Source organism: Rhinatrema bivittatum, chromosome 16, assembly GCF_901001135.1.
Source record: "Rhinatrema bivittatum chromosome 16, aRhiBiv1.1, whole genome shotgun sequence".
In the NCBI taxonomy this organism is placed as follows: domain Eukaryota; kingdom Metazoa; phylum Chordata; class Amphibia; order Gymnophiona; family Rhinatrematidae; genus Rhinatrema; species Rhinatrema bivittatum.
The window spans coordinates 26,531,160-26,557,068 of NC_042630.1; the positions used below are offsets into that span (position 1 = coordinate 26,531,160).

At 48.9% G+C, this 25,909-nt stretch overlaps 2 protein-coding genes across 3 annotated transcripts in view; one reads left to right on the plus strand and one right to left on the minus strand.

Annotated features, from left to right (window-relative positions):
- Positions 1-440: 440 nt before the first annotated feature.
- On the minus strand, positions 441-1,363 carry RIIAD1 (regulatory subunit of type II PKA R-subunit (RIIa) domain containing 1). Its single transcript, XM_029581865.1, has 4 exons — positions 1,253-1,363; positions 1,062-1,138; positions 911-957; positions 441-612 (listed from the first exon to the last, which is right to left on the minus strand). Exons 1-4 carry the CDS (start codon positions 1,313-1,315, stop codon positions 518-520), a joined length of 282 nt encoding a protein of 93 aa, XP_029437725.1. The 5' UTR covers positions 1,316-1,363; the 3' UTR covers positions 441-517.
- A 10,304-nt stretch (positions 1,364-11,667) lies between these two features.
- Positions 11,668-25,909, plus strand: part of CELF3 (CUGBP Elav-like family member 3) — a 59,971-nt gene continuing 45,729 nt past the window's right edge. For both annotated transcript variants that reach the window (XM_029581245.1, XM_029581246.1), the window contains exons 1-3: positions 11,668-11,792; positions 13,441-13,546; positions 24,414-24,496. In XM_029581245.1, the coding sequence (XP_029437105.1) occupies positions 11,709-11,792; positions 13,441-13,546; positions 24,414-24,496 (273 nt within the window). In that variant the 5' untranslated portion in view covers positions 11,668-11,708. The remainder of the gene's footprint in view (positions 11,793-13,440; positions 13,547-24,413; positions 24,497-25,909) is intronic.

Here is a 25,909-nt window from a genome sequence, read left to right on the forward strand (position 1 = left end):
CCAGCAGGGAATTGTACCCCCTCACTAATCACGTTTGGTGATGGTTTTATTAGACTTTCTGGGTTTTGGGATAGAAAGACTGATGGTGAATGGCTTGTGCTTAACCTCCTTGGACATAAAAGAGAAAAGATTCCCCTCTAATTATTAGTGAGTGTTAGAAATGTGTGGGTCCCCCTATCCTAAAACTATATCACTCAAATTATGAACAGTACTCCTTGCAATAACCACCACTCTGCTTTGGGTTAGCTGGAGATGAGTATGATGTATGAGACAACAGAGCAGCTGGATGACCAAGAACAGACAGTGCAGATGCTACTCAAGGGCTATAACACTGAAGAGAGGGTCTCTGTGTCTATTATGCTGGCTGTCAGAAAGGCTTCAGCTAGCTGCAGCCTTTTATGCAGAAGTAATAATGAAATAAAACAACAGCCTCCAGCGCAGAATTTGTATAAATGGATTGTTTTTTTGTGGATGTAGAATGCAGATGCTAAAACATCAGATTAGCAATCCCTCGCCCTCATTTCCCTCCATCCCAGTGTTTCTTACGCCGCTGTTCATTATCGATTAGTTTCTCCTGAATCTTCTCTGAGAGGTCGGGGTCGGTGAAATGGTCTGCAACAAAAGGAAATCACTCAGGCAGACTTTTTTGTTTCGTTTTTTCCCCCCTTTTGGCCTTGCTCCAGCTGAAAGGTTTCTGGCAGGGAGCCTGCTGGCCAGTGATGGATGCTGATCGCCATACTAGAAACAGTGCCTTTATAGGAAATTCCACATCAGTCCCTAAACGCCCAAACTTCACGTGATACTCAGGCAGCCACCACCGGGGCTAGGGTGACCTGGTCCCAGAGTGCTCAGCAGGACTTCCGGAGTCCCAGAATGCACTAAGATGGGCTGGGCAGAGGCAAGGACTCACCTGCAGCAAACTCGCAAATGTTCTCTGGCCTCTTGAGCAAGACTTCCCTGAGGGAGGGAGAGAGAGAGAGAGAGAGAAGACCAGGTAAGAGAGGGCCTGTGAAAGCGCCTGTCCAGACGTGAGGTTTGAGGGGGGTCCTGGGGCCGGGTACCTGATGAAGCCGGTCAGCAGCAGCTCCACCTCGGGGTGCGAGCGCAGGTATTTCTCATTCTCCACGCGGCTCTTAATCTGCACAAGAGAGAGAGGGGGAGAGGTCAGCGAGAGCAACACTTGGTCCCTCCGCGCCTGCAGCTTCCGTAGCCTCTTCCCCAATCCTTCTTCTTCCTCCCTGTCCCTCCGCACCTGCAGCTCCCGCAGCCTATCTCCCTGCTCGCTGCTCAGCGCCCCCCGGTCCGCTCCCTCCATGCCGTAGTGCTCGGCCCTCGCCAGCCGCCCATTACCAGGGAGACGGGCCCCGCCCCCTCACCATGGAAACCGAGTTCCGTGATCCCTAGGTAACAGGAGGAGGACGTCACTTTCTGGGCGGAGTCACGTGACCCCCCTGTGCTAGTCTGGGCAGCCGCCTACGGCGATGTGATAACAGTAAGCCTGTCATGAGCTGCCCCGGGCTCTGCTCCCTCGACCTGCATGACTGCAGGACTCAGCGCGCCCCCTCCTACCTGTATTATGCGCTGCCCTTGTCTTCCTCATCCTAGGGAGATATGACAGTAGCACCAGCCTGCACCTCCGACCTGTATCATGAACTGCCATGGGCTCTGCTCTCTCCCTCATCCTGGAGAGATGTAATAGCAGGACTCAGCCTGCACCTGCTCTCCCCACCCAACTACCACCTATGTGATGAGCTGCCCTGGGCTCTGCTCCCTCCCTCACCCTGCAGGGATGTAAGTGCAGGATTCAGGCCCCGTCAGGGTAATCAACAACCTTTGACAACTCAATAATGTTCTCTCTTTTTTTAATGAGGCAGGTTTATTTACCTTGGTTTTATTTACCTTGGTCATTCTTTTGTTATCTCAGTGTTAATCTCTCTTTTGCCTTCTCTTCATTCCAAGTTGCATTTTATCCCTGTTTTATTGTAACTGCTACCTTATTCTTCTATCACATGTTAATGTTTTTAAGTTATTAAGTATTTATTCTGTTGTCACACCTTGTTATTTGTAAACCGGCATGATGCGACTCCCATCGCGAATGCCGGTATATAAGAAATTTAAATAAATAAATAAATAAATAAGGCCACCCCCTCCTTTCTGTGTGATGAGCTGCCCAGGGCTTTGTTGCCTCCATCAGTTCAAATTGAAATTCCTGGTGTAGGTGACTGTTAAAGAGAGAGAGAAGATCTTTGACAGAATTTGTAGTAGTTCAGATTCCACAGATTTTTAACAGTCTGAGTAGAAAAGAGCCTTTTTTAGGGAGTCGTGTGTAGCTATCTTTATCCAATCCTCTTTATGTCTCAAAAGCTTGCACCAGAGGATGGGGGGAGGTAACACAAATGTATTGGCCCCCTGGTGCCAGAGACCCTTATTACACCACTGATCCCCTGTCAGGCCATGAGTCATCATCTCTTCTCTTCTTCTCCACGTTTACTTGCCACAGCCCCTTTTACGCCTCCTGCCCGGTGTCAGTTCAGCTCAAGCCTTGACAGCGTATCCAGTGGCTTTTGGCACACACCCAAGCCACCTCCATCATCTTCTCTTCACCCCTCCGACCTGGCTTTAGCCTCTGCTGGGGCTCCAGAGATCTTCTGCAGGTGCTGGCTCCGAGCCAGCTGCAGTGCACAGAGGACGTTGCTGTTAAAGATCCTTTGTTTGACCTCCTTTCCCATTAATTTAGTGAACTTATGTTTTCCCTAAAAATGATCTCGAAGACAAAAATAATCCCGAAGACGGGTCCCTGTTCTTTGCATCTGGACATTCTGCACTGTTCAATGACAGAAAACACTGTATGGTTGGAAAGGGGGATGTCCACTATATTTACAAAATGTACTCTTGAAGAAGTTTAAATCGTTGGCTCAGTGTGCTGCGGTGATCAAAAAAACAAACAGAATGTTAGGCATTATTAGAAAGGTAATGGTGAATAAAAAGCAGAATGTCATAATGCCTCTGTATTGATCCATGTTGAGACAGAGAAGGGTGACCAAAATGATAAAGGGCATGGAACGGCTCCCCTTTTTGAGGAAAGGCTTAAGAGGGGCTGCTCAGCTTGGAGAAGAGATGGCTGAGGGGGGGGGATATGATAGAGGTCTATACGATTATGAGAGGACTAGAATGGGTAAATGTGAATCAGCTGTTTATTCTTTCAAATAATACAAGGACTAGGGGGCACTCTGTGAAGTTATCAAGTAGCACATTTAAAACAAATCTGGGAAAAAATACTTTTTCACTCTGTGCACAATTAAGCTCTGGAATTCATTGCTAGAGGATGTGGTGAAAGTTGTTAGTGTAGCTGGGTTTTAAAAAGGGTTTGGACAAGTTCCTGGAAGAAAAGTCCATAAACCATTATCCCCTACATGGGCCCTGCAAGGGCTTCATGGACAGTCATGTAGACAGTACTGGAACTGAGCCCCAGTTTAGGCAGAAAATATTCCTTTAACTAAAAAAGTGAGTTGTGCCGTGTACAATCCACCTGCCGGGAGCAGCATTCCAGGTCCCGGGAAGTGTGGAGTGGGAGTATTAAGCACCCCATTGTTCACCCAGTATGTGTGTTGCTGAGTGTGCAGGTGCTTTGCGTATGTCTGTGCATGTGCATGTTAGCTGCCATTCATGGAATACTCCGCCTTGGCCCTGCTCTCTACCTTTATGCTGCTGAGCTCTTACTTCTTCACAGTTTTGTGGATTCTAGTTGACAGATGGCTTTTATTGTTTTGAGGAGATTAACCCCTGATGTTGCAGTACATCCTGTCGGAGGCGTGGAAGACCAGAAATGGAGCCAGTCCGTGCTAGGGGAGTGCTGACTGTCTGCACTGACACAGAGAAGGAGCATCCTTTATAATCGGGGGAGGGGAGGGGCTCTAGGCGCAGATGTGCAGGCACCTCTGGTTTGGATGGCGGTTTGCATGGCACATTTGATGCTGCCCCTGCTCTGGATGATTGTATAACTTCATGTTCCAAAGTGTTAGCCAGGTGTAGCGAAAATGACAGGACTCGAGTGCCACCTTGTAGACTCACCAGTTTATTAAAGCATCTGACGGAGTGCTCATGCTTTAATAAATTGGTGCGTCTATAAGGTGCCACTGTGCTCCTGGCATTTCTTCATGTTCTGACTTCATCAATTTCATAAAAATATCAGTATCAGTAACAGAATTAAAGAGGAAAAAAATATTTAACAAGTAAGACAGTAGTTACGAGTAGAGAGTGATGGAGATGCCAGGGGCATGGGGGCAGTGATGGAGGTGCCAGGAGCAGGGAGTTCCTTGGCAAGGACAGGGGACTTCTTGGCAGTGATGGAGGTGGCAAGGGCAGGGGTCTCCTTGGCAGTGATGGAGGTGCCAGGGGCAGGAACAGGGGAAATTAATGGAGGTGGCAGGGGGATCCTTGGCAGTGATGGAGGTGCCAGGTGCAGGGGGCTCCTTGGAACTGATGGAGGTGCCAGGGGGATCCTTTGCAACGCTGGGGGTGGCAGGGGCAAGTGATGGAGGTGATTTTTTACGTTACTGAGAGTTCATCTAATAAAAGCGGGAGTAGGAGAGTGAGAGCAGATGGCAGTGGAAGTCCTGCTGTGGGTTAGCAGCATGCTGGCAGGGAGCCTTTAGAGGGGATGTGGCCTCAGGGTGGCCTTAGGGCAGAGGGATGCGGTGGGTGTGTAAGACGTCACTAAAGGCCCTTGATGTCGGCAGACGTGGCTCTCCTGCTATTCCCCTGCCACCGGGCCTGAGGAAAAAAAAGTACTGCTTCCCGAGCCCATGTGAGCAAGGATGGGCGCCTCTATCATTTCAGCGTTGCTGGGCTCTGCTGCAGCTCATTCACCCTGCGCCCATCTAAAACCAGCCCCGCTCCTGAATGGCCACAGGGTTCACCGCGTGCAGAATGAGCCTGCGTTCTCTCTGGGCCCTCTTTTTTTTTTTTTTTTCCAGGTAGGTATGTTTGCTCAGGTGGGGGATGGGAATCTGCACAGCTAAGGTGCCAGTAAATTGGGGGTGTGACCTTGAGCAGATGGTCTCCTAATCTCCCTGATTCAGATGGTGGCGGGGCGGGGACACCTGACACTGGCACAGAGGTCTCTTCATGCAGAGAATGAGGGGAGGGGAGATCTCCTCCCAGCCCTGGCTCTTAACTCCAAGCTTCAGGGGAGTGGAAGATCTCTCCACTGCAGCTGCTTCTCAGGCAGGGCCATGGAGCTCAGTTATCAATGGGCTTTCCCTGGGAAACCAAAGAACAGAAAACTCTGTCTAAATCGGATCCTGTTTGCTAGCAGGAACAGCAGGGTCTGAGTTTCACCTCCAGCCATCTTAGATAATACAATGTCAAATATTAACCACAAGATCCATCCAGTATCTGTCACTCTCCCTTCCTGCTGCACTAATGCAGATCCTATGTAGCTTTACCCCTCACTCCCCCACAGCTAAGGATCCTCTGTGCTTATCCCAGGCTTTACCCCTCACTCCCCCATAGCTAAGGATCCTCTGTGCTTATCCCAGGCTTTACCCCTCACTCCCCCACAGCTAAGGATCCTCTGTGCTTATCCCAGGCTTTACCCCTCATTCCCCCACAGCTAAGGATCCTCTGTGCTTATCCCAGGCTTTACCCCTCACTCCCCCCACAGCTAAGGATCCTCTGTGCTTATCCCAGGCTTTACCCCTCACTCCCCCACAGCTAAGGATCCTCTGTGCTTATCCCGGGCTTTACCCCTCACTCCCCCCACAGCTAAGGATCCTCTGTGCTTATCCCAGGCTTTACCCCTCACACCCCCACAGCTAAGGATCCTCTGTGCTTATCCCAGGCTTTACCCCTCACTCCCCCACAGCTAAGGATCCTCTGTGCTTATCCCAGGCTTTACCCCTCACTCCCCCCACAGCTAAGGATCCTCTGTGCTTATCCCAGGCTTTACCCCTCACTCCCCCACAGCTAAGGATCCTCTGTGCTTATCCCGGGCTTTACCCCTCACTCCCCCACAGCTAAGGATCATCTGTGCTTATCCCGGGCTTTACCCCTCACTCCCCCACAGCTAAGGATCCTCTGTGCTTATCCCGGGCTTTCCCCCTCACTCCCCCACAGCTAAGGATCCTCTGTGCTTATCCCGGGCTTTACCCCTCACTCCCCCACAGCTAAGGATCCTCTGTGCTTATCCCGGGCTTTACCCCTCACTCCCCCACAGCTAAGGATCCTCTGTGCTTATCCCGGGCTTTACCCCTCACTCCCCCACAGCTAAGGATCCTCTGTGCTTATCCCAGGCTTTACCCCTCACTCCCCCACAGCTAAGGATCTTCTGTACTTATGTGAGGTTTTCATGAATTATGTTACTCTTTTAACGTACATCTCCACTCTATCCATGAAGTAATATGTCTTTGAGTCTATCTCCTTTTTCATCATACCAAGGTCTCTATCTAGAAACTCCTTTCCTTAAAAAAAAAAAAAAAAAAAAAAAAGATTCTTGCTCATTATCAAATCCATGCCCCTCTCTGTCCTCATGCCCACCACAACCTTCCTCTCCACCACACCCCATCCCAACACACACACCTCTCTAGGATAATCATGGAAGCAGATAGAGTTCTTTGATCCTGTGACAGATGACTCTCTGTTGGAGCTCAGTATGTAGGTAGACAGGAAAGAGTTTATGGGGTCCTTGCACAATAGCAAACGGCTTCAGATTTCAGCCGACATCTCCATTCTCTGGTCACTTCGATGGCTAAAACCACACATGCGTGAGCAGAAATGAAATCCTTCCTGTGCGGCGTGGGCCTCTGCTCTCCCCGCTCTAGGACAGCTGGGGGGGGGGACGACCCTTCACGACACCTCCCTCTGGGTGGTTCCTGATATCCTGGATGTGATGCATGGCCCCAGAGGAATATTGCAATCCTGGCACAATTCCAGGGGCACTGCCATGGCTGACGACACAGCCGGGCTGCTCTGCACTGCAGAGGTAAATGCCAGCATGCAAATCTGAAAGGGGAAGGCAAGAGGAGAAGGAAGCATGAACTGGCAATTTGCTGTCCTGTTTTTCCATTCTGATCTCTCATCCACTGTACCCCAGACACAGTGATGCGGAATCTGGCTTTAACTGCCTCCGGAGGCAGCAGCACTCTCATCCTGCGGAGACAGCATCACACGTCTTATTCCTGCGCTCCCCTGCCCTCTCGTTCTGCCCAGGCAGAACCACAACCCTTAACCTCCTTAAAGAGGGAGTAGCACGCGCCTCTTAACGTGACCCACAGACCTGCTCTCTCATGCACACCCCGTGGAGACCTCGTTCTGGCCTACGCATACTTACTGCTAAAAGAAAACCACACAAAATCAGAAGATTATGAAGAAAAGAGGGGAAAGCCCTTGTGTTGTTGTCTGGCAAATCTGTGTCGCAAATGTATTTTCTTTTCTGGGCCATAATTTAAGAGATTTCAGGCACCCTAAACCTTCCCTCTTTCTCCCGCCCATGGCAGAGAGATCTGTGTGGTTTTTCTCATTTAGATTCCAGGCAGATTCCTGGTGACATTTTCAGTGATGGTCTTCAATGACAGGGCGAGTGCAGAGGTGCTGGGCTTTCAGAAAAGAAACCCAATCAGTCCTCATACTGTGCAGTAAAAAGAAATTTCTGCCTTATGAGTATTCACCATTGGGATATCACATGTGCAAAATGCACAAAGAAGTCCCTGAATTCAAGAGTTGTTTATGGTCAATGAATCTAAACTCTTTCATGTGATAGGCAGTGGAGGAAGGAAAAGAAATTTCACTTCCTCATGCTCAGTATTAGGGTTGGGAGTCACTTTAGAATAAAAGGAATTCTGGTGATTCTTACACCAGTCATGTGATGAAGGTGAACCAGTCGATTGTAGTGCGTCTGCATTTTCAGAAAGCATTTGACAAAGTAGCTCATGAGGAAATTTAAAAAGTCATGGGATAGGAGGCAATGTTCTGTTGGGACTGAGAACTGGTTAAAAGATAGAAAACAGAGAGAAGGGCTAAACGGTCAATTTTCTCAATGGAGAAAGGTGAATAGTGGAGGGCCCCAGGGATCTGTACTAGGGCCACTGCTTTTTAAGATATTTATAAATGACCTAGAGAGGGAACAAGAGGGAGGTGATCAGATTTGTTGATTTATACAAAATTATTCAACCTTCTCCAATCACAAGAGGATTGTGAGAAATTGCAAGAGGACATTGCAAAACTGGGAGACTGGGCATGCAAATGGCAAATGAAATTTAATGTAGACAAGTGCAAAGTGATTCATATAGGGAAGAGTAACCCAGATCATAGCTGCACAATGCAAGGTTCCACATTAAGAGTCACCACTCAGGAAAAGGATCTAGGTGTTATTGAAAATATGTTGAAATCTTCTGCTCAGTATGCGGCAGCAGCAGCCAAGAAAGGAAATAGAATGCTAGGGATTATTAGGAAAGGAATGGAGAATAAAACAGAGAATATCGTAATGCCTCTGTATCCCTCCATGGTGCAACCTCATCTTGAATATTATGTTCAGATCTGGTCACCACATATCAAAAAAGATATAGCAGAATTAGAAAAGGTAAGGAGAAGGGGGACCAAAAGGATAAAGGAGATGGAATGATTTCCCTATGAGGAAAGGCTAAAGAGGTTAGGACTCTTCAGCTTGGAGAAGAAATGACTGAGGGGGGGATATGAATGAGCAGAGTGAAACAGGTAAACACCAATCAGCTGTTCACTCATTCAAAAAGTACAAAAACTAGGGGACTTGCAATGAAGTTACTACATAATACATTTAAGATAAATAGGAGAAAATATTTTTTCACTTAACACAATTAAACTCTGGAATTCATTGTCAGAGGATGTGGTAAAAGCTGGGTTTAAAAAGGTTAGGGCAAGTTTCTGAAAGAGAAGTCCATAAACCATTATTAAGGTGGAGTTGCAGAAATCCACTATTTATTCTTGGGATAAGCAGCATGAAGTCTATTGACCTTTTGGGATCCTTCTGAGTACTTGTGACTTGGATTGGCCACTGTCGGAACCAGGATGCTGGGCTCGATGGATCTTTGGCAAAATCTTATATTCTTATGTATCACTGCCTGAAACCCTCCCCACACCAGCTGCCCCCAAGATGTGTTCCCCCCCAGTAATACAGCCCCATTAGTCCCACCCTTTCTGCCCATTGAGCCCACCTCAGTTTTACAGCCCCGTGGCTCTCATGCTCACTGTGACTGGGCCCAGCCCTGTACTAGAGTGTCATGGATCCCACATGCACTACCCCACACTGAGCCCACTCCAGTACTCCAGCCTCAAAGGCCACAGGAATAAAACGCCAAACCATACGGCTCCTGACCAAGAATTTGCGTGAAGGAGCAGCCTTCTACCTGAGCTAGTAGGACACCTCTCTTTGCTGTCGCCCGGGTGTTGTTTCCTCTTCCTTTTGGGTGGGAGAATCATCTCGGGATGCGTTTATAGGCTTTCTCTGATCCTCCTGAGGATCCTGAATGTCCAGTTGAAGAATCGCTCTTCTTGTCATGTGGCCAGGGCACCCCACGGTGGAGATGTTGTTTGAAGGATATTTATAGGTTATAAATAATCAAACAGGAAAGTGCCGTCACCTTTGGCTTTTATTTCTATTATGTCTCTGGAAGAAGAATAACATGACAATTAATAGAGACTAATTGTGTTCCTGCAGAGCTGACACTGTGGGAGTAGCAGTCAGGCTTCCATTTCCTTTGTTAAATGAGCTGATGAAGATATTTTTGGTTTCTGGAGTCTCTGGGGGTCTCTCGGTTATCAGGCTGATACCTGCGCAGAACATAAGTGTACTGAGGGCGGTGGGGGGGGGGATTTCACCACAGGAATCTCAGATCCCCCCCCCCCTCCCAATATGGAGTGTCCTTGCCGTCCTTGGGCTAATAGTAGCATTAAATCTGAGCACAGAGGCTTCCAGGAAGAGCCGTTGAGATCTAAGACCCCCCTTTCTAAAAGCCGATGCTCCAGATGTAGGTGGAGAGACAGAGGTTTTTCCTCCTGAAAAACTCTAGGCTCTAGGCCTGGCTTCAAATGAAAGCCAGACCTAGAGCCTCCCCGAGCTCCTGTAACCCGGAATCCCCCATCCAGCTGAACCTCCACCCCAGGCGTGGCAGGCAGGACGTGCAGCAAGAGGACCACGCGGCCCGTCCGCAAGTGGCGTGGCTCTCGAGTCTCGCGAGTCATGCCTTTGGTCGCTGCCCCTCTCCCTTCACAAAAGAAATTGGGCGGTAAGACTTAGATGTTGGATTAAGCCTGGGGCTTGTGAGAAGCAAAGAGAGAGAAGGCAGGGCCTGCAATAGCCCCCCCAGTGGAGCTGGGGGGAGACCAGCATTTTAAAGAAATGGTAAAAAAAAAATAAAAATAAATACCTGGGACAGGTCTAGGTGGTAGGAACAGGCTGAGAAGTCAGATCGAGAGTTGGGGGAGGGGGTCTGGGGGAAGGTTGAGTGCTAGAGAGCCAAAGCTGAAGCCTGCTGGGGCGTATTATGGGATGCTGGGGTGTATTATGGGATGTATTAAGCATTGTATATGTTCTCACTGTGTCACTGGTGTCAGCAGTGGGGAAGGAGGAGTCCTGGCATGGAGGCCATGCGCTTGATTCTAGCACACCACGGAGGCCCACGTGCTCAATACCGGGGAGGGGAGGAAGATAGCTGCCACCACTACAGTGACCCCTGCTGACTATGGGGCTCATTCTCAAACCAGTGCCATACTATGCGTACTTTGCACCTGGTATGGGTAGGTAGTGGAGGGGGTAAAACAGCGCACCTACATTTGAATACCGAATATAGGTCTGGTGTTTTCTTCCAGTCACCTAATCACCCCTTCACGCCCACCAGCTTCCCAGAAATGAGTCTCTTTAATCTTGCTAAAGTTACAGGCACCGTGGAGACCCATGGGTGTGTACTCCCAGCTGGGCGGAAAAAGGCCGTTCTCAGATCAGTCAATTTAGCCAGTTTAGTTTATTTCGTTACTTCATTAAGTGCAAATCCATGAAAAGATCACTGTGGTGCACATAAAAGCACAGCTTTGGACATTGTCTTTGCCTCCGGGAGCAGCAGCAGCAGCGCTGACTGAGTGCCAGTGTCGGCAGGCACATGTCACCTGGGGATACCATCTGGAGCAGAGAGTTGTACAGAGAGGCTGAGCAACAGCCTGACCACACTAGGAAATGTGAAAATGCAAGGAAGACCCCAATAAAGGCTAGGGAGCGGGAAGTGCAATTCCCCACACCGGCCTGGAGCTGTTAAGGGCAATTAAAATATTGAAGAAACTGCTTCTGCTAAGAAAACATTTTCTCATTCCTTTACCACAGGAGAAATGGGATTTGACAATCACAGCTGTGGGCATCACATCTGGCCGTTTTAAGCTCCTTACTGAAGGGGAGAGAGGTTTGCACACGAGAGAGCGGCCCGCTCGGTGTCCGATCGGCCCCACATTTTCGGGAAGCTTCTTTGCATCCCATCAGCGTGTGCGATCCAGCACGACGACGGTGCCAGAGAAAAGGAGGCCACACATCCGGCTCAATCTGTCAGCCAGTCTGCGCATTCCCTTTGCAAGCCTCTGTCCTGGAGCGCAGGTTGAGCCTCCCCCCCCCCCCCCCCCCTTCCTTCCTGCTCCCATCAGCCGGTTCCCCTCATGTGCCCCTTCCTTTCAGAGATCTGCATTCCCAGTCGATGGTCCTGAATTTCTGGAGGGGCAGCCCTGCTCCAGGACACTGTGAGGTGCAGAGGGGGTTTGCTAAGCTGAGGCTGTACCAGGTAAGGGCCCGGCCTTGTTTTCATCCTTCAGCGACACTGATGGCTAATGCTGAGCCCTTCACTCTACCTGTTGTCTGGCCTGGGCTGTAAGGACAGCTTGTCCATGACTGTTTTCCCAGGAAGGCATGCAGAGACCCCACCCCCAAGCTTTTTCCCAGCAGGGCCTGCACTCTTAGGGCAATAAGGCGGGGCAGGTGTAGTTCTGGTACTCCAGGTTCCCTCAAACTGCAGTACATTTCAAGTATCTCCTTAACTGTGGCTGCTTCCTTCAGCCCATGGCCAGTGACTTTGGGTGCTGGTTGCCCTGCCAGGGGCTGCTAACGCTTCGGCTTTCTTCTTGGGTTGGTGACAGGCTGCCTGAGCCCTTGATAGGGACAGAGGTAGGGAGCAGGTGCTGGGGACGGCAGAGGAACTGTATTTTGCATGAGAATAAAGTGAGCCTTTTACTTCTCATCGTAGCAGCAGCAAATTTTGGGGCGCCCTTCTCCGAAGAATTAAAACTCGGGTACCTGTATGGTTGGGGGAGAAGGGAGGAATTTGCCTGGTAAAATGGAGGAGCACGAGCTCAGAGTGCAAGGGATCCCAGACTCGGAAGTAGAGACCTGGCGGTTCAGAGGTCCTGCTCCTCGGGATCGGGCAATCCGAAGCGGGGAGCCGGTGCCGAGAGACCCCTTTCCGTGTAAGGTGCTCCCCCACCCCCACCCCCCCCCCCCTCCGGCCCCCTATCCTCTAGGAAATCCGGTGCTGGGGATCAGGGGAGCCCTGGTGGTGAGGGTGCCGGAGATCGGGGGAGCCCTGGTGCTGAGGGGATCGGGGGAGCTCTGTTGCTGGGGGGGGTGCCCAGTTCAGAGCCTCCGGGTTTTTTCTTTCTTCAGCACCAGGGACAGTTCCGAGCAGCGAACAATGGGGCGCCCAGGGAGCGTCTGCAAACTCTCGCTCCTGAGCAGGGAGGCAGCCCGACGCCGGCAGCGCCGCTCTGCCCGAGGAGGACGCCATCGCCGCTCGGCCTCCGCAGCGCTTCTCCTTCCCCCCCCCCCCCCCCCCCTGCATCTCGGCCGAGGGGCTTGCACCCGGCCCGGGGGAGAGGGGGTGGGGGGCTCCCTCTGCGTGCCGGCCCGCGGCCGGGAGTTTGTCCCCGGCCCCTAGCGCTGACATCAGGGGGCGGGCGCCCGGGCAGGGTTTTGTTGCTGGAGAAAAGATTTGAATCGGAGCTCCAGATGCAGACAGGGGGGAAGCGTGGAGCTGCGGATCGGCCGAAATCCTGCTGGGGTGGGGGGGGGTGGGGCGGCGAGGATCGATCACTGCAAAGGGGAATTTAACTGCTCCCTGCTCAGAGATCGCGATCAATGAACTAATTAACTGTCTCATTAATCGGAGGCCGGAGAGAGAGAGAGGGGGCGGGGGGGGGGGGGGGAGGGGGCAGAGTGACTGCCAGAGTCTGGCCCAGACAGGACCAGCAAGGCACGGGGCCCGGGCAAGACTGAAGAGCGGCCCTGCCCCCGGCCCACAGGCACTGCTCGTCCGGGGGCTGGGAAATCTCCCTGTGCCGGCTCCAGCCCACCCCCTCCCCTCCCCTCCTCTCCTCCCACCCCCTGCCCACCTCGCCCCAATGAAGGAACCCGATGCCATTAAACTTTTCATCGGACAGATCCCCCGCAATCTGGAAGAGAAGGACCTGCATCCCATCTTTGAGCAGTTTGGGAAGATCTACGAGCTGACCGTCATCAAAGATAAATACACGGGCATGCACAAAGGTAGGCAAGGGGGTGAGAATAAAATGGGGAAATCGGTCGTTGGGAGGGAGGGAGGGAGAGAGAGCCCATGGGCAGGTGAGGAGGAAAGCAGTCGGCTTCCCGTGGGTCCTGCAGATGGTGGCCAGGAGGGGTGGAAACGCTGGGGGGTGGGTGAAAGAGATCATCCCCTGCACACTTCTCCCTGCCTTGTGGTCCTTGATGGTGCAGGGGCCGAGGAGGAAAGGCACCTGGGATGGGATGGGCGGAGAAGGCTTCCTCTTTCTTATGAATACAAGTTAAATGGGCTACACCCTGGTGCCCCTCTCTCATCATCAGTGAGGCCGGAGAAATTAGACAGTAAAGGTAAGAATACTCACCTCGGCCTACGTTTGTCTTGGGGGGGGGATGTAGAAAGCTTTCCTTGTCCAGCTGAAACCGATGCAGCCCATCGGCTGAAAGTGAGGCCTGGATGGTCTGCAATCAGCCAAAGGAGGCAGCTGCTGCCAGCTGTGCAGGGGAGGGGACCCCCTCACCCCTGCTGAGCCAGGTTAGACCTGTGTAAATGTCACAGTGGCATCAAGGTGACTCTCCCGTCTCCAGAACCTGGAACCCTGCTCGCGTGGCCGGAGCAAGAAACAGATGACAGAGAGGAGTGGAAAGGCTTGGGGGGGGGGGGGGGGGTGATGCTTGTCTTGGGCCCAGGCCTTCACCTGATCTGATTTCTGGGAAAGGCCGAGGGGCTTGCCCGACCCTTCCCCAGCTTCGGATCGCGGAGCAGAGCCTTTCGTCCGATCCCAAAGTCAGGCGAGAGCTCTCTCCGAGCTTGCTCCTTTGCTCTTTAGGTGTCTCCAGAACTTTGGGTTCATCCATTCAAAGTTTTCTCCTTCACCCATGGCAGAAGTTCCCCCACCTTTGCTGGGTCTGCCCAGTTATTTTCCAGCGGCAGCTGCTGGGGGAGAGAGAGCAGGTGGGTTTAATCCTTCCGCTTTTCTCAAAAATCTTTGTTAGGATTTACTGATAGCGCAAACCTATTCCCAACCTCCTACCTTTAGCAGGAAGTACAGAAACCTGTTGTGGATTTGTAATATTTTATTTGATTCCTCCTCGGCTTTTTTTTGCAGGCCCTTTACGTGCAGGGACTGTGGTGTGAGGCCCAGGGCGGCTTTAGAGCCCGGAGACCAGGCACGTCGCGCACACCAGAGCAGGCTGGACCCTCTGGCTGCCCATTAGTGCACCTCACCTGCCCTAAGCAAGTGGCGGTCGACCTGGGCAAAGACCCCCCCCCCCCCCCAAAACCAGGAGCTAAAGCATACTACAAGCAGAGAAGTTAGACCCTTGCTCCCATCCCCTGGAGCTTCTGCTTTTAAAAACGCAGCTTTGGCAAATAGAAAATCTTAAGTTTTTTTTAAATTTTTTAAATTTTTTTATTATATTAGGTTGTCACTTTAAGAGATTTAAGGTCTTATTGAAAACGTCTTTATTTTTTTTCTCCTTCTTTACCTATGGAGAAATGCTTTATATATATATATATATATATATATATATATATATATATATAATCAGGAATTTTAGGGTCTCTCCTTCAGCAAGCAGAGGGGTGATGGGGAGAATCCCGGAATCTGATCTCCAGAGTCCTGGCGTCTATTCCAGGTACACTGGGATAAGCTACCCAGGTCTCGGAGAAATGATCCTGATGGCCAGGCTGCATGCCCTAAATATTTTTCCCATAGACACAAACCGGAGGAGAAGCCTTGAGTGCATCGGGCCTTGTCATGTGAGTTACATAGTACAGGGTATGTGGCCTGTAGAGACCCTCCATTGGGTCTACAGAAACTTACCCCGAATTCTTCCATTTATCCAGCCCCAAAGGAAAAGCATGAGGCAATGGATCTGGATACCAGAGACATTGTTTCTTATATATCTGATTTATCTACATGCTTTGGAGAAGCACCAGTCCACTGTGTGCTCCTTTTGAGGATGGCAGGGGCTCCGTGCAGCTGTATTATTGCCTTCCAAAATCAACATAAGAGCTTGCATCTATATAAGAGAGTAAGTTGTGAGCAAGGACCACCTCCACTCAAGTTAAGATCCATGAGAATAAAGCCTCAGTCCTTATGTAGACCCCCACCCCGCTCCTGTTTGTGCACAATGCAAGCCCTTGGACACATGGAGGCTTCTTCATAACGCTAGGGATTTGCTTAGGCCGAGGTAGCCATTTTGGGAAGGGTGATGAATAAGACAGAGAGGTGCCAGCAGGGGAGATGCTTTTTTGCCGCACTTGTTAAAACAGGTTTAAGGCATGACACCTCCCAAGACTGAGAGGTCGCTCCTTGCCCAGCATCCCCCTGGAGACGAGATGATCTGTCACCACTCAAGATGCAAATTGGACTATTCCAAGATGGCACCTTTTAGAGGGAGTGAGACAGGCCAGGCTGGGAATGTCTCCTCTGGAGGAAGGAGGTGGGAAGGGTATGTGCACCAGCAGCAGACTGGGAATGTTCTCCCGTGCAGGTTTCTGGGCAAGAAGGCATTCAGGCCTGTTCTTTATTCCTTTCCTCAGTCACACAGTTGCTCGCTCTTGTTGTGTTGTTTTTTTGTTTTTTTTAAATACATTTCAGGTGAGATCAAACACAGCAGGTGAGAAGCCCCTTGCTCTGGGACTGTTATCATCGATTATTAAACATAAGCCTCAAACTTTAGAGGGGTCAGATTGCTAGTTTCCCAGACTTGTAGCGTAGGAGAGGAGAGGAGGCTCCTGCCAGGGGCAGAGGCGCACCATAGGATGGAGCGGTACCTAAAAGGTTAAACTCATCTGAACAGAGCAGCGTCTGCTCCTGCTTTACAGGGATTGGATAAAGCTTCTACCCCGTTCCTTATCCCATGCTGTAGCTTCGGTATCTCGTCCAGTCACTGCGGAGAGACTGCCCTTTGTGACTGGAGAGGTCTTCCACTACTTCTTTCTAGCCAAGCAGGGGATAAGTTAAAGCCCTGTGAAGCAGCAGCTGTTCTGCGGGCCCGTCCCCCCCCCTCCCTTCTTGGGTGGGGTCTGCTCCCGATGCACCCTTGGGATGCAGCCAAGCGCAGACTTACCCTGGAATTACACAGCCCAGGTGTCTGTGGCAAACTAATCCTCCTGTGTGTCTGCGCTGCAGCTCCCTGAGCACAGCCAGGGTTTCTTCTGATACCTGTTAGAGCACAGCAAGCTTCAGGGAAAGGGCACAGCATTTATTCAAATGAGAGAGTTGCAGTTTACAAGTTTGGGGCCTATGCTTTCCATAGCTTAAGTCAGGACCTAGGCCAGGGGTAGGCAACTCCAGTCCTGGAGAGCCACAAACAGGCCTGGTTTTCAGGATACCCACCATGAAAATGCATGAGAAAGATTTGCATACAATGGAGGCCTTCTACGTGTCCATTGCAGGTATTTTGAAAACAAGGCCGGTGGAGGCACTAGGTGGCTGCCTGAAGCGCTACAGCTTGGCGACATCTCCTCCTTCCTGCCCGCACGGGACCACACGACACCACCTCCTCTTCTGGGCCCGTGCAGGTTCCACGCTGGAAGGAGCAGAAGGTAGCAGCGTCTGCCCGGGCCCTGAAGGGAGGGGAAGCAGGAGGCAGAGCAGCATTGACCCTGTGGCCCAAAGAAAGAGGAAGAGGCTGCTGTGTGTGAGGGGTGTGAGAGAAAGGAGGAAGTTTGTGGGAGGCAAATTGTCTGTGCCCCCCCCCCCCCCCCCCCAGTAATCCATGACAATTTCAGGGCATCTGGAAATCAAAAGTTCCCAGGTCTAGAGAGCAAGGGCTATTTTTATCCTTATGCATTTTATTTTTTGTTTGTTTTACATTTTAATCCCATGCACTTCGTACGTGCATGATGGTTTACAACATCTACATACATAAAATGTATACAGTTCAGCATAAACAAAAATATGACAAAGCAAATCCTGCTAGATGTGACTGCATGATGTACCTGCTGTTTTGAAATATTTTTAAAACTTTTTAATTATTGGATATTCTGTTCCTCAGCTGTTTTGAAATATTCTTTTTGTTATTCATATGGTTTTACTATTATGATGATTTATATTTCTTGATTTTATTGTTTGATGTTTTAAGAGAAATGGTGATGATTCTATTTTTCCATTGTTGCACTGCATACAGAGCCTGACTTGTGGGTTCTAGTTCGGATTTTATCTTCACATTTCTATTTATACTTTATGGTCTCTTTATTCAGTATTCTGTGAGGATCTGTCTATGTTCTGCATGTGTGACTGAGGTGAATTATTCTGCTAGCTTATAGTTTTTGTGTAGGGATTGATGATAGCCTCTTATTCTGATTTGTTTTTAAGCCAGAATAGGAGGTGCATTGGTGTTGTAGGGCCCGGTGTAATATGTGCAGTGTTGCCTTTTCATAGCTAGGGTTATTTGAGTGTTAGCAGTTAGTGCTGATTTGGAATGGGAGGTTTGCTATATTGTAATTCAGTTTATCCATGACTTTGAGGGCCAGGCCCAGTTCTAATGTACTTTATAATAGGCCTAATACTATATGGGTTTCAAGTGTGGGGGTTTTTGCCTTTTTGCAGGATTTTCTAGTTGGCATCACAGCAGTGCACATAAATATACTATGCATATTGTCAGAAGACTGTACTTTGAATGTCTTTTTGTGTGTTAAATCTGTTACTATAAATACATCATTTTTAATTCTCTCTGGTTGGGGGAAGGTTTGCTTAGGGCACCTGAAGTGGCTGAAACCAGATAAATAATTGGCTGAAACCAGATAAATAATTTAATAAAATCTTTGCAGCAGACCTGTTTATGGCACTCCAGGAGTCCAGGACCGGTGATGCCTGCCCCCGACCTAGGCATAGAGCTCAACCCCAGGCACTCAATGTGGATTTTCTAAAATAGGTGAAATCACCCAACAAGAAAGGGCTTTCTAGGAGGAAGTCATTCTGGGTGCACGTTAATGATTTCTTTGTATGACCTACATTTTCACGACTTTTACACCGAGAGATCCGTGTGCCCCTTTTGCAGTGGGTACAGTTACAGCTGTAGACGTTTCTATTAGGATTCCCATACTTAATCAGAAAGCTCCCAGGGACAGAGGGCTACATTTTCTCAGTCACTTGCCTAACTGTAGAAAATCTTCAGAGAGATAGCCTTGTTAGTCTGGTGTAGCAAAAATGACAAAAGGGTGGTGGAGCCTTATACTCTAATCGATTTATTGAGGGAAGAGCTTTCAGGGACAGAGTCCTCTTCATCAGATGCATGTTCTTGAATGCTCAAGCCTCAATATATTGGTTAAGTCTATCAGTTTGTCATTTTTGTCTAACTGTAGAGTTACACATGCAACTCAAGCACATAAAACCAGGCAGATCTTCCAAGTCAACTTGTGCATGTCTTTGGCTCACTAACCCACTGGGTCTTGGCCTGTCCTTCTGGGAGTCTGTGGGAGTGTCCCACGTAAGGCAGGGCTGCTCCCGATGAAGGCTGGGGATTGAGGGGGGAGGGGCAACACGTGACAGAAGAAGTTGGACCATCTCGGTGGCTCTGTGTGGTCTGCCATGCAGATCAGCGTCCTCCTTCTGGTGACATCTCATGACCAAATGTAGGGCCCAGAGTTAGGAGTTGAGACAAAATAGAGGACAAATCCCCAGGTACTTGTGAATGACCACTCCTGGTACCAGATCCCTGCCCTGGTTCTGGTTGAGGAGCAGGAGGAAACTGCTGGGCCCAAAGAAAAAAAACAGTTCCTGATCATTTCCCCTCTCTGGGCTTGCACCTACTCCCAGAGATTCACCAAACCTTCCACAAAGCTACAAAGTCATGAAAACATGCAAACTGGGAAGGAGAGAAAGGTGTTGACTTTAAGTTTTTTTGTTTTATTCTCAAGTCGACAGCTTTCCAGGATGCCATTTTACTTGGCAGCCTCCTGGTGCAGTAGGACTCGTCCTTCCTGAACACCTTGGTTTGAGCCTGGGATTGCAGCTCTGCCCCAGTATGGAGAGCTGCGCTCTGCTCATTTCATAGATGCCATATATTGGCTGCCAGTGAGGTCGGTAATGGAATCGACCAATGACTGTAGAATTGTAGTTCTACAGCTTGAAGGTACTATTGCAAGGGGTGGCCAATTCCGGTCCTCAAGAGCCACAAACAGGCCAGGACATCCACAATGAATGTGTATGAGATAGATGTGCATACAATGGAGGCCGCACATGCAAATCTATCTCACATGGATATCATGAAAACCAGGCCTGTTTGTAGCTCACAAGGTCTAGAGTTGGCCACCCCTGTATTATTGTCTCTAGTGGTCATGGTCCCTCCCTCGGAAGCTGTAGCCATACACTATGGACAGGGAGTGGCAGTCTATATGAGCTTTATGATACTGTGGGAAATTAATGTCATCATGATAGACTAAGGGGCACTCCATGAAGTTAGCATGTGGCACATTTAAAACTAATCGGAGAAAGGTCTTCTTCACTCAACGCACAATAAAGCTCTGGAATTTGTTGCCAGAGGATGTGGTTAGTGCAGTTAGTATAGCTGTGTTTAAAAAAGGATTGGATAAGTTCTTGGAGGAGAAGTCCATTACCTGCTATTTATTTAGTTGACTTAGAAAATAAGCCACTGCTATTACTAGCAACAGTAACATGGAATAGACTTAGTTTTTGGGTACTTGCCAGGTTCTTATGGCCTGAATTGGCCATTGTTGGAAACAGGATGCTGGGCTTGATGGACCCTTGGTCTGACCCAGTATGGCATGTTCTTATGTTCTATTACCTGTGTGATCTATTGACTGCTTTATAGAGCAACAGTTCATTGTATGTTAGGATATAGGTGTCTGGGTGGTGTGCATGGGCATACGTGCCCGGTGTGTTATCTGGGTGTCCGTGTGTGGTGGCAATGGGCGTAGTGTCTGAGTACAGACATTGCTCTGTGTCTGCTCTACATTACTCACATCATGTCCTATTTCAATGCTACGAAGCGGGATGCTTTGCTTGCCTCCGCAGTCTGCCCTTTCGCCATTCACTGTTTTGCTGAGAGTGCCCAGTGGGAGTCTGGGGCAGTCTGTCTTTGGTGGCTCAGGGAAACGCATGCTCTCGGTTCATGCTCGGTGCAGCTGCCCTGGAGACCACAGGAGTGTTCAGTCCCAGAGAGCTTCTGTTGCGGCTCTCGGATGCATCCAGTCTGTGCTTTTTTTTTCTTAAGGTGGATACTGGAGAAATGGTGCAGGTAACCCTTTCCAGATGTGGGACCTGACACTAGCCAATTCACAACGCACCACAGCATCCAAATTCCAATTTGACTAAGAAGGAAAAAATACTAGATCTTTGGCTGATGAATATTTAAAATGCGATCTCTTGTAGACCCACTGAAGGTAAAATGTAAAGGCATTTAGCAGATATTATTACTGAGAGAGCCATCTGCTGAGGCAAACCTCTGTGGGTGAATAAAAATGTACCAGATACAGAGTCTATCACCTCCAGCGCTGAGGGAAAGGGGTGGAAGGCCAAATGACTGCTGGCATGGTTAAAAAGTGAGGTGAAAGAGGCTATGTTAGCCAAAAGAACTTCTTTAAAAAATTGGGGAAAGGATCCAAGTGAAGAAAGTAGAAGAAAGCATAAGCATTGGTAACTTAGATATAAACCATTGATAAGTCAAGCCAAGAGAGAATTTGAAAAGAAGCTGGCCTTAGAGGTAAAAACTTCTAATAAAAGCTCTTTAAATATATATCTGAAGCAGAAAGCCTGTGAGTGAGTCAGTTGATCGAGGGGTTAAAGAGGCACTTAGGGAAGACAAGGCCAATATGGAAAGACTGAATGAATTCTTTGCTTCAGTGTTTACTGAAGAAGATGTTGGGGAGCCACCTGTGCCCGAAATAATTAATGGTGATGATTCAGAAAAACTGAAACATAAGAACATGCCATACTGGGTCAGACCAAGGGTCCATCAAGCCCAGCATCCTGTTTCCAACAGTGGCCAATCCAGGCCATAAGAACCTGGCAAGTACCCAAAAACTAAGTCTATTCCATGTTACCGTTGCTAGTAATAGCAGTGGCTATTTTCTAAGTCAACTTAATTAATAGCAGGTAACTGACTTCTCCTCCAAGAACTTATCCAATCCTTTTTTAATCACAACTGCACTAACCACATCCTCTGGCAACAAATTCCAGAGTTTAATTGTGCGTTGAGTGAAAAAGAACTTTCTCCGATTAGTTTTAAATGTACCACATGCTAACTTCATGGAGTGCCCCCTAGTCTTTCTACTATCCGAAAGAGTAAATAACCAATTCACAACTACCCGTTCTAGACCTCTCATGAACTTGGAAGATGTAATAGGGCAGATTGATAAACTAAAGAGTAGCAAATCACCTGGACCAGACAGTATGTAACCCAGAGTGCGGAAGGAACTGAAAAATGAGATTGCATATCTATTACAAGTAATTTTATAACCTATCATTAAAATCATCCATTGTGCCTGAAGACTGGAGGGTGGTCAATGTAATGCTGATCTTTAAAAAGGGCTCCAGGAGTGATCCGGGAAACTATAGGCAGGTGAGCCTGACTTCAGTGCTGGGAAAAATTGTAGAAACTATTCTAAAGAATAAAATAATGGAATATATAGATAGACATGGTTTAATGGGATACAGCCAGCATGGATTTACCCAAGGGAAGTCTTTCCTAACAAATCTGTTTCATTTTTTTTAAGGGGTCAATAAACATGTGAACAGAGGTGACCTGGTAGATGTGGTGTATTTGGATTTTTAGAATATGTTTGACAAAGTCCCTCATGAGAGGCTTCTAAGAAAAATAAAAAGTCATGGGATAGGAGGCGATGTCCTTTCGTGGATTACAAACTGGTTAAAAGACAGGAAACAGAGAGTAGGATTAAATGGACAATTTTCTCAGTGGAAAAGGGTAAACAGTGGAGTGCCTCAGGGATCAGTACTTGGACTGGTGCTTTTAAATATATTTATAAATGATCTGGAAAGGAATATGACGAATGAGGTTATCAAATTTGCAGATGATACAAAATTATTCAGAGTAGTTAAATCACAGGCGGATTGTGATAAATTGTATGAGAACTTTGTGAGACATTGGGCGTCCAAATGGAAATTAATGTGGACAAGTGCAAAGTAATGCATATAGGAAAAAATAATCCATGCTGTAGTTACACAATGTTAGGAGTTACCACCTAGAAAAAGGATCTGCACATCATCATGGACAGTACTTTGAAATCCTTGGCTTATTGTGCAGCAGCAGTCAAACAAGCAAACAGAATGTTAGGAATTATTAGGAAGGGAATGGTTAATAAAATGGAAAATGTCATAATGCCTCTGTATCGCTCCATGGTGAGACCGCACCTTGAATACTGTGTGCAATTCTGGTCACTGCATCTCAAAAGAGATATAGCTGAACTGGAAAAGGTACAGAGAAGGGTGACCAAAATGATAAAGGGGATGGAACAGCTCCCCTATGAGGAAAGGCTAAAGAGGTTAGGGCTGTTCATCTTGGAGAAGAGATGGCTGAGAAGGGATATAACAAAGGCCTATTAAAATCATTAGTGGAGTGGAACAGGTGAATGTGAATCAGTTATTAACTCTTTCAAAAAATACAAACACTAGGGGCCATACCATAAGTTAATAAATAGCACATTTAAAACAAATCAGCGAAAGTTCTTTTTCATTCAATGGACAATTAAGCTCTGGAATTCATTACTGGAGGATGTGGTTAACGCAGTTAGCATAGCTGGGGTTAAAAAAGGTTTAGACAAGTTCTTCGAGAATTCCATAAACAGTTGTTAACCAGATAGACTTGGGAAAAGCCACTACTTATCCCTTGGCGTTAGCAGCCTGTCTACTGTTTGGGATCCTGCCAAGTACTTGTGACCTGGATTGGCCAGTCCTGGAAACAGGATATTGAGTTTGATGGACCTAGATCTGGCCCAGTGTGGTAATTCTTATGATACAAAGCCTGTCACCTCTAGGACTGGAGGGCTCAGGGGATGGGCACAGGGATACAGAGCCTGTCACCTCTAGGACTGGAGGGATCAGGGAATGGGAGCAGAGATACAGAGCCTGTCACCTCTAGGACTGGAGGGCGCAGGGATACAGAGCCTGTCACCTCTAGGACTGGAGGGCTCAGGGGATGGGCGCAGGCATGCAGAGCCTGTCACCTCTAGGACTGGAGGGCGCAGGGATACAGAGCCTGTCACCTCTAGGACTGGAGGGCTTAGGGAATGGTTGCAGATATACAGAGCCTGTCACGTCTAGGACTGGAGGGATCAGGGAATGGTTGCAGATATACAGAGCCTGTCACCTCTAGGACTGGAGGGCTCAGGGAATGGTTGCAGATATACAGAGCCTGTCACCTCTAGGACTGCAGGGCTTGAGAAATTGACAGAGGTACAGGGTCTTTCAGCTCCAGGACTGTCTGAAGGCGAATCCCTTGATATTTGTCAATATAATGATGTGGGAAGATGGGATAGGTGCCTTTTCAGCCGCTTTTCCCAGCACTACACTTACTAGCCTTGTAAAAGGGGAGGATATAGACTGGGCAGTAGTTGTCTCCAAGCATGGTCCATTTCTGCTCGTTATCTCTTTTTTTTTTCCCCCCCGGCCTCTGCTCTAAGATGTAAGAGAACAAGCGTTGGGTGGTGTTCAACTCAAATTAAATTTAACGTTTTGATGTATATTTCACCTTTTGTGAGTGGTCAGCCACAGGGGTGAATTACATTCAGGTACTGCAGGGACTCCCCTGGATGAGCACACCCTCTGGTGAAATCGTGGCAGGATTTGCCAACATGCATGGATCAATTCCTTCCTACGTTTTCCTGCTGAGCCGCACCAGCGGACCGGTGCCCTGCCGTGTCACAGTCCATCTTCTTGTCTTGCAGGATGCGCCTTCCTGACGTACTGTGCCCGCGAATCTGCGCTCAAGGCCCAGAGTGCGCTGCACGAGCAGAAGACCCTTCCCGGGGTAAGTCCGACTCCCCCCCCCCCGACTGCGGGGTCCTTGCTGGTTTTATCTCTGGCTGCAGACAGGTCTGGGCTCATTAGTAGCGCTGAGAAGCAGATGGGTCCTTTCCTGAGGAGTGCACAGCCATCAAATTCCCTTTTTGTGAGCCTTCCCAGTCTGTTCTCCCTAAGCATGTTGTGGGAGTTGTGCAGAGCAGGTGAGCTGCCAGGGTCTGGTACCTGGGGGGCTCACTCTGGACTGGGGGTGAAGTCTGGCTGCAACCTCCTGGGGAAGGCTCCTCCACGTACTGAATAGCAGTCATTTCCCCCTCTCTCCCTCCACGTGCCAGACATAGACGGACGGACACACCCGGGGCCTAGAAATATTTGGAGCAGGGAGGGGGCCTGCCCTCCCCGTGGTGATTAGTGAGCTGAGAGCAGGACCAGCTGTGCCCAGCAGCTTCACCCTTGGCTACCTGCAGCCAGAGGGAGATCCAGGGCCTGGAAGCTAACATTTACTTCTTAATAAGCATTTGATATTCTGCCTACGCCCAGCTGCTCTCAAGGTGGCTTCCAGTCCGATTTATAATTAAGTTCCTGGCACATTGGTGGTGCCTCAGTTTATAATGAGGAGGGGGGACAGGAGTACAGTGCTGAGTCGTGTCATGGCAGGGCCTCATCCCAGCTGGTTGCTGGATTTTGGATCAAGCTGTTCCCCTCTCTCTCCCTCTCTCTCTTTCCTCCCAGACACAGATGAGAGATGGGATCTTCCTTCAGCCTGGACTCAGTTACCCGGCAGAGATGCTTACCGTTGCTATAGTAACTGAAATGATGGCAGAATTGGGTCCTGTGCTCCTCCCACCCCTCTTTCCCGATTTCTAGGGCTATAAACGGCAGCCGGTATTCACTGGCCAGCGAGCCTCAAGGCTGATAGTGAATCATTTCTGTCGCCTGGAATTACTCCCCCTACTCCCACACACAGGGTTCCCAGATCGGTGGGAGTGGGGGTGGCAGTGGAGTCAGAGCAGCAAAGCCAGGGCCCAGTCGGAAGCTTCTGCACACCCCACAGCACACAGAATGACTTCTGATGACCTCATCTGTGACATCACAGCAAATCTGGGCCAGTGGAATCCAATCTTTCTATTTGCTTCCTTAGATACAATCCAACCTACAAAACGCATCAGGTAGCAATACATCACCCAGTACATCACAGAGAGCAAAACATCACCCGATATATCACCTCCAATACATCACAGAGAGCAATACATCACCTAATACATCACAGAGAGCAAAACATCTCCCGATATATCACCTCCAATACATCACATAGAGGAATACATCACCCAATAAATGCCACAATACATCACTAAGAACAATACATCACCTAATACTTCACAGAGAACAGTACTTCACCCAATATATCACCTCCAAAACA

Coding starts and splice junctions, on each gene's coding strand:
- RIIAD1 (XM_029581865.1), bottom strand. CDS start 1,315: ATGGAGGGAGCGGACCGGGGGGCGCTGAGCAGCGAGCAGGGAGATAGG. Junction 1,139..1,252: donor ATAGGCTGCGGGAGCTGCAG/GTGCGGAGGGAC, acceptor TCTCTTGTGCAG/ATTAAGAGCCGCGTGGAGAA. Junction 958..1,061: donor CTGCTGACCGGCTTCATCAG/GTACCCGGCCCC, acceptor TCCCTCCCTCAG/GGAAGTCTTGCTCAAGAGGC.